The 10,678-nt window shown below is 42.9% G+C and overlaps 1 protein-coding gene across 1 annotated transcript in view; it reads right to left on the reverse strand.

The window, feature by feature from the left end:
- RUNX2 (RUNX family transcription factor 2) overlaps positions 1-7,550 on the reverse strand; it is a 160,186-nt gene extending 152,636 nt beyond the window's left edge. The window contains exons 1-3 of the mRNA XM_035895128.1: positions 7,508-7,550; positions 7,187-7,257; positions 4,623-4,779 (exon numbers count right to left, since the gene is read on the reverse strand). Coding sequence (XP_035751021.1) covers positions 4,623-4,779; positions 7,187-7,257; positions 7,508-7,550 — 271 coding nt within the window. The remainder of the gene's footprint in view (positions 1-4,622; positions 4,780-7,186; positions 7,258-7,507) is intronic.
- Positions 7,551-10,678: the final 3,128 nt, after the last annotated feature.

Genomic DNA, 10,678 nt, shown 5'->3' on the forward strand with positions numbered 1-10,678 from the left:
GTGCATTTTTGTTGCTAGGGTTTTTTCCCTCTTGCTGAACTCTGAAGGCATTCAATCAAGACACAAATCTTAAACGATATGTAACAGCACAAAACTTCATGCCGTTTTTTCGAGCCTGATATAGAACAGCTTATATATAAGGCAAAATACAGCACAGAGCTTTGGCTGTCATATCTAGTGATTGGTCTTTCTTTCTGGTCCAAGTCTTCTATCCCCCAAACCTGCCTGAGACACGCATCATTTATTATCAGGAGTGCAACTTCAAACTGTCTCGGCTGTATTTTTCACGAACTAGAATGTGACATGGATTTTTTTTTTTTAAGGAAATGTAACTGTCGTTCAGAGTAAAATGATTTTCCAGGTGTAGCTGTGCCCCCCCCTCCGAGAGATGCAGGTTAGAGGGGAGGTCAAGACCCCGGCAAAGGTGCAAAAATCACAGGAGGAGTGGAGATGCCTCAGTGGAGATGCGTGGCTGAAGGTGGCTTCCCCCAGTTCATCCTGGGAAAGGGCTTATGTCTCCAGTCTTTTGAGAGTGATCATCACAGGAGGAGACTTCGGTGCATGTAGGAGGTCCAGTCTTTGTGCAGTCCTGCCCATCCGCTGTCCCCAGGGCTAAACCGTGCCCCCTGCCAGCGTGCAGCCCCCAGACGTACAGCGCCAGCCCCACCGACGCGCGCCGGGCCTCGGCGCCTGCCTGCTTAGGGCTGAAAAGGGTCCGTGCCTTTCATCCCTCTCCAAGCAGGAATTCAGCCTATTGCTCGGATGCATAGAAATTGGCCAGGGACAGGTTTAAGGCTTCCTTCAGTGCCAGCCCATCATGTCAAGAAAATTCTGACTGTGAAACTGTGCAATGATGCCATTCAGGTCACAGATACCCATACGAAATGGGTAGGATATTATCGGTAACAAAGACGTTAACGGGATTTTCCATATACCTTTGAAGGGAGAATTTGGCCTTTCAATGCTACCGTTCTACTTATATGCCAAATCAGCATAAAAGTCTACCATCACAAAAAATGAACCCCACAAAATATACTGTTTGTAAGACCCTGTAAAATCATGCCTGCGTGATTCTCTGCACCGAATATACCTCAGCAGGATACAGTGGCCAGAAAAAATGCATTCCTTCATATCCAAGAGCTGTGTTTTCGACCTCGCCTGTGGGCACCTCTAAATCATTACCTCTCAGCCAGCCTAAGTGGAACAGGTAAGCACCTCATTTGAAAGGGAACCCGGTTTTGTTCCCTAACTGGGATTCTACCAAAGGGAAGCATTAATGAAGTAACCCCGATGAAGCCCCCTCGCACTCAGTAAACCCTGCGTCACTTCATCGCAGGGAGCCACGCGGCCCTGCCAGCGCACTCAGGTCCCAGAGCTTTCAAGAGATGATTTACATATTACAGGATGAAGAACAAAAATAAATTTTTAAGGTCCCCTGTTTCAGTGATGCTTATGCCTTCCCCAGGTATTTCACAGATATCCCTCCTCAGCTACGAAATCCTTTAATGCACTTTTTATCACCTCCCTTTATTGCCCTTAGTCGTTCCAACTATCCACTTTTAGAGGCTAAAGACTAATTGTAGCTCTCTTTTATTAAATTCCCCAGCCAAGCAGTCATCTGGCACTCTTGCTTCAGTGTGTCTAAACTGTGCATTCTTTGTTGTTCACACGTGAGCCGAGCTGAGGCGGAGGAGGACGAGATGGGCATATGCTGAAGCACAAGGCAAACCCCAGAAATTAGTTTGAAAGGAGGCTCAGCAGCTTGTGCGCATTGCATATTTTTTCAGTTAGATGCTAATGTGATTAAAGTATCAGGACACAACAAAATTAAGGTTATGATCCTTTGCTTATTGAAGACAGGAATTCTTTCTTCTCCACGCTGTGGATCAGGCTTGTAAAAGTGAGCTACCGCCTGAAAACCACATACAAACAACTTCTGCATTCACATAAAGCGCCCCGGTTACTCATTCTTATGAATCCAGAAAAGGTGTTTAAGAGAAATTATGCAAACAAAAACGTGAAGCTTCTGTCAGGCAAGCACCATTAATATGTATAAAAATCAAGTTTCTCCATTGAGCCATGGGAAGCAAGAAAAAACGTGGGAGAGGAGGTGAAGTGGTAAGCTGATGATTCAGACTTCACAATCAAATTTAGAGATACAGAGATCAAAGGGCGAGCTGTTTAGAAAGATGTAAATCTGAAGTCAGGAACAGGTGTGGATTAGTTTCTTGCCACTAAAAAATGATTTCTTTATTAGTTTATTTTTCCTGTTCTACTTCAAGACCTGTACCTACCGATATTTGTCTATGTAAGGAGCTTTCTCACTTCTGTTTGAAACCACTGCTTTCTTTCCCTGCTATTTTCAGCAGAGTTCTAAAAATCTATCGTTAATGATAACTCTTTCTCCTTCTCTCCCTCTCTCTCTCTCTCCCCCCCTCCCTGTTCTAAGTCTGGAAGACAAGTCTGGACCAATTTCTCCATCCTGCCTCTGGCAGCAGAATGCAGCATTTCAGATCCTCCACCGAGTCCCGGCTGCTTCAAAGGAAAAGCCCTACTTTCTTCCGTTAAGATCATAAGAAATATAGGGGGAGGGGGTCAGCTCTGTTTGGACATAATTACACTTCATCAAAAGAAGCTTTCTTCATCTTCCATGCGTGAAAAGTCTGCAAGCAGTTAAGTCTGTCTTTTTTCTTCCCTTTTTTTTTTTTTTTTTTTTTAAATATAAAAATTGCTATTTGGGAAACTAGCCAAAACTCAGAAAGCCAATATAGTAAAACAGTGCACACCCTTTGTTTTTCTTTGAAGTCTCTTAAATAAATACGTTGAGGATTTGAAAAGTACACTATCACTTTTCCATAGATTCTACCCAGATTGATCAGAGAAGAAGTCTATTCCAAGTCTGCTAGATACAAATATAAATTAAACTACTGGAACCAAATTTTAGGAGGTTTGTGTTTGTATGTGTCTGTAGCCATATCTACTGAGGCTTTAGGGCCCCTATTTCATTTCCTACACTTTAATAAAAAGTATATATCATAGGTTTCAAATGAAATTCACAGATCAGAGGTAGTACATCACATTTCAGTTCTTTTTCAGCACTACTGAAAGACTGATACACTACTGAACTTTTACTGTAAGGCAGCAGTAGTGATGGAGCCAGAGAACTTTCAAACCTAATCCATCAGCAGAATAACAAAGCAGACTGGGTTTTTTTAAAGAAAGCAAGACAAATGGAAGGGATAGGTAACACCTTATCCAAAGGGGTGATAAACTCCATACTTACATTGCATTAATTTTGCGACAGTTACACTGTATTTCAAGTTACTCTTTATCATCGATACTTTTCAAGTTGTAAAATGATAAAGAGAATTGCTGGCCAGGTCACTAAAATAAAAAATAGCCCTTGTAAGCCACCCTTATGGAATCACTTTCACAAAGCACTTGCAATTGTAAAAGTGTGCCGACTGATTTAGACTATCTAGGCCTCTGTCATATGTTCCATTTTTTTTTCGGATAAATATTCTTTCCTTCCTTAAGATGAATTACAACTGCTTTCTAAAGAATATTACTGTAAAATTAGCTTTCTTGCTAATTTCCCAACACAGTTGTTCAGCTTCTATTGCTTTGTTTTGCCCCATACAGGGCCAGTTTAAAAAAGGAGTAATTACTTCAAATACATACAGGAAAAAAAATATGTAGGTTGAATCAACAACTGATACAACAAACCCCTCTGAAGATTCCTGCAGCAAAATCTGAAGCGCCAGCTTCCTTCAAGCTATCCTTTCAGTCGTTACCTCAGATTCGAAAGCAGGTACAAGACTCTTAAAGAAGAATTCCTGCAAACTTTGCAATGATTACAAAGGCTTTCTATGAGTGCAGTGCAGTTCCCAGATTATAGGAAGCTCCTAAACAGCTGGAAGACAATGACAGCACTCCACATCTTCAAAAAATGTATCGAAAGTTACCCTGTCATTTAAAGTAAAGGTTAAATTTAGTTCAAGCCCAAGCCTACCAGCAATCCACAAAAAGTCAACCAGTTTACTAAAAGGAAAAGTTCGACTTATTTTTGCAAGTCGTACGCAATTTAATTGTAAAGGGCAGGGAAGTCACTCGAAAGCTTTCCACCAACGGCTGTGAAACCTTAAAGATGTAAGCCCTTAAAGAATATAACCTGTAGCACATACGATATGCAAAATCCCCTTAATTGTAGGTCTTCTGCAACAACTTCAGAAGCAGCTCTACCGCTAAAGGGAATCCTCCAGCTCTCATCGCCGTGGCCTGAGATACACTCTCTGACTACACCTAACTCAGATCACCAACACCCCCATTTCCTTCTACCTTTGCTGTGAGATAAAAACAGGGAAGCAGGTATTCTACGAATCATTTTTCAAAATCTGTGTCTTGTGAAAACGTACAGAGATGTGAGGAGCCAGAAAAACTTAAGAGAAACTCTTAACTTGGTTTGCACAAATGCTGAAGTTTGCAAATCAAGCATGCATTCATCCCTCCAAATGGAAGGCCGACAACAATGTATTTACAGATTGATCAGTATTTCATTGCAAAGTTTGACATCTAGACATTGTTTTTACTTTATTATGGACACGTAAAATGCAGTGGCCTACCTCTTCCACTTCTGCCGACAAAGCGTAAGTCATTAAATCTGGCCACCTGGTTCTTCATCACGGCAGAAGCGTTCCGCAGCTCTGCAGAGTAGTTCTCATCGTTTCCAGCCATGACGGTGACCACTGTCCCATCAGGCACTTCTCCTAAGGCCACCACCTGCAAAAAAGGGAAGACAACCATGACTTGTGAAGCAGCGCTTGGAAAACGCGTGTCTCCATCCCCGCTTTGCAGGCTGCCATGCTCATTACGAAGCTCTGTGGCAGCTCCTCCAGCCCGCTGTGGTGAAGAGTCATGTATTAGCTGAACACAGAACAAAGTGCCACATCAAACAAAGAAACATCTTGTATTGTCTCCCTTTCTCATAGCCTAATAGGGAGTTTCTTCTTGGTTACATTTCTTCAGAAACATTCAACGTCCTTATGTAGAGTGTATGGTTTAATGCTTCCTGAAGGACAACTTTGATTTTAGCAACCAGCGAGCAGCGAGAAAACACGAGGCATGGCTCATATCCATAAATTATACACGGCAGCACATTTGAAATGGAAAGCTAGAAGTTACTGTTAGCAGCCATATCACACAGATTTGGTTCTACTCCTCTCCTGGTTGCACCCATCACTCCGACCCCGGAGCTCCTCAGACTTCAAGCTAGAGAGGAATCCCCATCTCCCCATCCCGGGAGGGGCGCGGGGGGCATTAGCAGGCAAAGCTCTCCACCCAACATGCTGCTGCGATGGAGCACTTCAGGGCTGGAATTCAAACTCTTCAGATGCAATATAAAACAAAGGCTGTGTTTCCTCGCAGGCATGTAAATGTTCATAGCGCTCGCAAGAGTCGCATGTGGTTAGTGCTGATACCTCCCTCGAATTCCAGGACGGGTGAACAGAAGATATTAAAGTATTTCTCCTTACGTTTCAACTAGCTGCTAGTCTCACTTTTATCCTTCAGAGGTTGTGTAGTGCTCCAACATCTGATTAGATAAATGCCATGGAGTAGGCAGCTCCTGTCTTCTAATTTCAAAATGCCAGGGGTACCTACAGTGTTACTGCACCGTGACTTTTTAAAGTAAAAATAAACTGGAATACTCAGTTACCAGGAAGAAAATACACGTTTCTTCACATGGGGTAAAAAAAGTCCACGAAAGTATCAAGAAAATAATTTCCTTTTGCCCAGTGAGCTAGTACTGGTGCTGGAAACAAATTTATAACAAAAAGAGATTCACAAATACTGCATGGCTGAGCTCTAACTTGAAAAAAAATAATCTCAAGATACAAAGTCTGTCCCCTCACGTTTTCTACCAGTTCACATGGTCACTTTTTATACTATTTGGAGTAATTTATTCTGTCTCCTGAAATATATACTACGTTTTGTCATAAGCCCTGCCTGAAATGTCTTTTCCATAAATGATCCTGTCTGAAACTAATAATTGCAGGTTGCACTTTAATATTAATTAAGTGGAAAGAATGAGGAGTTCTGGATGTATAGGGAGAGCCTTATGTGGCCCAGTGCACCGTACGGTGTTTCTCTAAACCAATAAAAATTAATGACAAAGGCATAGAAAATCTGAACATATTTAAACTAGACTATATTACTGAAAATTATAGCTCATCTTACTTAAAAGAAATATAGAAGAGAAAGAAGAAAGCAAAGCTGAAACGCTGCATTAAAGGATCTACCCTGGCGCTTTTCTGTTTTTCCATAAAACACCAGGTAATACTACCTAAAACTGTAAATGGAGTTTTGCCACAAAATACTGTGAGGTCTCGGTCTACCAAGCAAAGATGTTACTTCAAAGTGACATGAACGTCCCTGAACATAAAAACACAGGAACCACGGTTGTGGATAAGATCTGAGGTCCCACTAGCTCACTGCCTTGGGTCTGACAGCAACCGGGTCTGAGGGCTTCAAAGCGAGGTGTAAGGAATAATAAATAATAATCAAATAGCAAATAATAATCTGCTGAACAGGTTATAGAGCTGACTCTAACCTTTAATAAATGGATACCGGTTTAAACTCTAAAGCACGGGGCTTGAGACTGCTTCTAAAACGCTCGCTTGCCAGTTTGCAACAGGCCACGTTATCTCTGGACAGTCTTGTCATGCACAGTAGCATCCAGGGGAGTTGCAACCTCTGCTTTTTATATCTCAGGAAACAAACAAACAAACAAAAAAAATATACCACATTAACTCCAGAAATGCAAAGAAGCCGAGAGCACAGGAGGAAGTGCGAGTCTGCCAGGGGCCTCGGAAGAGGGAGCGAAATGACTGCAGCCTCCGCTCACCTCCTTCTCTCGAGGTAACCAGAGCGCGGAGCAGGCAGCGGCATCACCTCCCCGGCTCAGCCCCGCACGGGCACGGCTTGCAGCACCGGCGCTCGAGGGAGCAAAACCTCTTCGAAGGCTCCCCTGTCCCCCGCTGCTTTTCAGCGGTTCCCTCCCTACCCTTGCCGCTCGCCGATGGCAGTTCAATTTGTCAGCTTAGACATCAGCCCGAAGCTGCACGTGCCGCTGCCAGAGGCGCTGGGCTGATCGCGCCTCACCAAGAACTGCATCATTGCTAAAACGCACCGGCTTTTTGATGCCGTATGATGCAATATCGCTATTCGGCTCACGAGCAGACGACCGAAGGAAAAGGCAGCCTGAAATCAGAGGGGCAAATAAAAACTTTGGCTCATAAAGGAAGTCCTATTACTACATGGGAAGCTCCCCTGCTACGCACCAGCAGTGAAATGCTTTTTTTTTCTTCATATTTTCATACTTTTTCACCATGAAATACCAGTACTATTGCGCACAGACCTAATAGCACTGGTTAGAAAAAAAGCTGTGTAAAGCCAGTTTGAAGCCTGGAGAAACACACATCATTCTGAGGCTTTTAAAAAGTAACTTTACGTACTGAAAGACTGTTGGCGTGAACCTTGACTGGTAACTTCATGCCACGTATCAATCCAAAATTATTTACCTATTCTTAGAAAGAGGATTGTCAGTGCATTGTGAAATGAATAAGGACTGCTTAAAAAATTAAAGATTAAAAGTAGCCACGGTGCACATTCCTTACCTATTCTTCAACCATAAATCTCTCTACTATTTCAAAATCTTTATTTTTCCGTATTAAACTACCTACACATTTTGGTGATTAAAGGTAGAATTTGCTTTTGCTTTTTTTTTTTTTTTTAACTGAAGCTCGAAAAGGTCCATGAAGTCAGATAAAGCCGCAAAATAAAACCAAAGCAATTCTTACAAGTTGAAAATAACTATGTATTTTTTGCATAACACAATTCTCGTCTGGTTAGGCAACCTGTTTGCCCAGTTTCGGTCCAGTGGGATTTGAGCTGGCCAAAGTATGTACCCTAAAGACGGAAGTTATAAGCATGAAGCAAAACTACTATCCAGCAGGTACTAAGACTTTCTGCAGAGTACAACGCTCATTTCGAAAAAAAAAAAAAAAACAGTCTACATGCTAAATAGTTCCTCTCGAACATTGGTATCTACCACTTCCAAACAGCCTCTGAACGTAAAATCTTCTGTATTGAGAATGCCTTTTCCAGAGATTGCCAAGAGAGCATCTGATACTATTAAAAATATTTTAATGTTCTGTAACTTGAAACAGAATAACTGATTTTCGCTACTTTTTGTTTCAAAATATACATCTGGGCTGACAATTTATACAGCAGGTTTCAGCTTGAAGCTATTTAAAACAGCTGAGTTATAAACTCTGAAAATTGGGGTTTGGAGTAGAAATGCTGACAGGCCCTTAACTACTGTGGTGCTACTGGGGAGAGGTTTTAGACTTCACGTCCCTTTTTTTTTCCCCCCCCTGCCTTTAGGTCCGCTAAGGCTCTTTGCTACTCTCAGCATCATACAGAAGCCACCTGTAACATCTACCGGGGCCATTTGGGTCTTCAGCACTTCCAGTAAAAACTCCCAGGCATAAACAGAGAGGGCCAAATTCTGCCAAGTCTACTCAAATAAAGCACCGCTGGCTAGTAAGATTAAGAAGCGAACATGATGTGGACTCGGAAGCACAGCAACTATTTCTTTTATGCTGGATTATCACTAGATAGAGCTATATTAATAGGTCCAGGTCCAATGCTCCTACCCACAAAACCAGTTTGCATTAACAACCTCATCAGCACGCTCAACACGGACACCCTCCCCAGCGCCTGTAAACATTAATAATTAAAATTCAAATCTAATACTAAGCCAACATTATTTCAAAAAATTATAATCAAACCCAGCACTGTTTATAACATACTTCCTCTCCTGCATGTGATTTATATCTGCTTTTTTAAATTAAAACAGTGCTACAGCCAGAGTAGTTTTTAACTAGAGATCTCTGCAAGAGAATTATGGCACACTTAACACACCACTCAAAACAGTATCATCAACGTATTATTTATTGCCAATAAAACGTCAAAAAGTGTGTTGTCTGTGAGCTATTTTACTTTCAACTTACTGTTTAGCCGAGATTTCTATAGCCCAAATCTGCCTTTTTTTGCCTTTTCAGAGATAATTCCCATCCTGTGATACCACAGTCAAGCGTTTCACCGCACGGTAGATGCAGCTCCTTTGGTCTAAAAGCTCTGGGCAGCTGCATGCAAGTCACATTTGAAAAAATGACATGAATTTTTTTTTTTTAATGGCCAAAATGATTTCAACTGAGTTTCAAATTAATTTACCGGTAAATAAGGGAGTCAGTATCTTCGGCCTATTTTAAAAAGTACGCATCGCATACTGCCTGTGAAAACGCAGATGCACCCACAGCGGGGCAACGCCTGCTCCTGATGCCTCGGTAAACTGGTCCCATCGACACCGCCCTGTCCCCAATCGAATATAGGACCCGAATATAAGACATGCATGCACACATATATATGCACACAAAAGGATTGGCAAATGGTCTAATCCTTTTAAAAGCCTTTCATCACAGGTAAGTATTCTTATTGTAATAATATTCTAAGTAATATTTAGTTTAGATCTTTCCCTTATTCTAATGAACTGCGACCGCATCCTTTGAACCGCTGCAAGGTAGGAGAAGGCTCAGACGTTTCAAATGAAAACTGCAACGCGAGTACGATAAGCTCAGAGCTCTCGCGTCCCTTCTGTGAAGAGTAACTATAACACCGACTTAATCTAACGCTCAATTAAATTATAATCACAATTCTCCGAAAGCTCCTCCTCCTTACCCCGCAGCCCCCGTGGATCAGAATCACCGTGCTCCACACCTAGAGAGCCTCTGAGTGCTACACCGAGTTACAAAAGCAGAAGACCCCCCATTTTTCTCCTGGTTCCACTTAGTCCGACCACGGCGACCTGCACAAGCAGGCCCTGAGCAAAGGGCTCCCCTGCAGCTCCAGGCTCTCCATGCTGCTTCCCCCACGCAAGAGCACTTTACTCAACTCTCCTCTGCACCCCTGGTATATTCTCAAAGCAAAGCGTCACCTTTATCCCCAGTCACTTTAAAGCCAGCTCATTTAACCGCTTCCACTGATTTTTTTCCCAGATAAAACGGCCATGATAAACCAGCTAGCAAATGGGAAACACCAGAACAAGGCGACGTTCTGGAAACACGCCGGGCGAGACGGTTTCCAAACTCTTCTACCTTTTGAGCGATTTCCAGGCGGGTTATTTTTCACGGAGCGGGTGCGGGAGCGATGAGCCCCCTCTCAGTGCCACCCCACCCCAGCTCCCACCCCACGTGGGCAGGTGCTCGGGGACACCCGAGCCATCGCCCTCTCCCTACCAAAGGCCATAGGAGAGGAAACTCCAGGGGGAACGCTTTCAAATATTGCTGGAGGATAGGGAAAAGGGCTCGCTTTAAAGCACTAAATTATTGTTGTTATTATTACAGTTTAAAAAAAAAAAATCTTTTCCTCTCATTAGCACGCTCTGGGGATGTAGGGAGAAAATTAAAAGCAGCATCCCTGGTGCAGATCGGGGTGGTATTTATTATTCCAACGTGCGAGCCCTGCCAAGGAGAGCGTCTCCTGGCCAGACACTTCCTCGCTTGTCCACCAGGAGAAGTGAAGGGGGCCCCTCGTGTCCCCCCCCAGGAGCCCCGTCCCC

This window comes from Egretta garzetta, unplaced genomic scaffold (assembly GCF_000687185.1).
Source record: "Egretta garzetta isolate BGI_Z169 unplaced genomic scaffold, ASM68718v1 scaffold235, whole genome shotgun sequence".
Classification (NCBI taxonomy): Eukaryota; Metazoa; Chordata; class Aves; order Pelecaniformes; family Ardeidae; genus Egretta; species Egretta garzetta.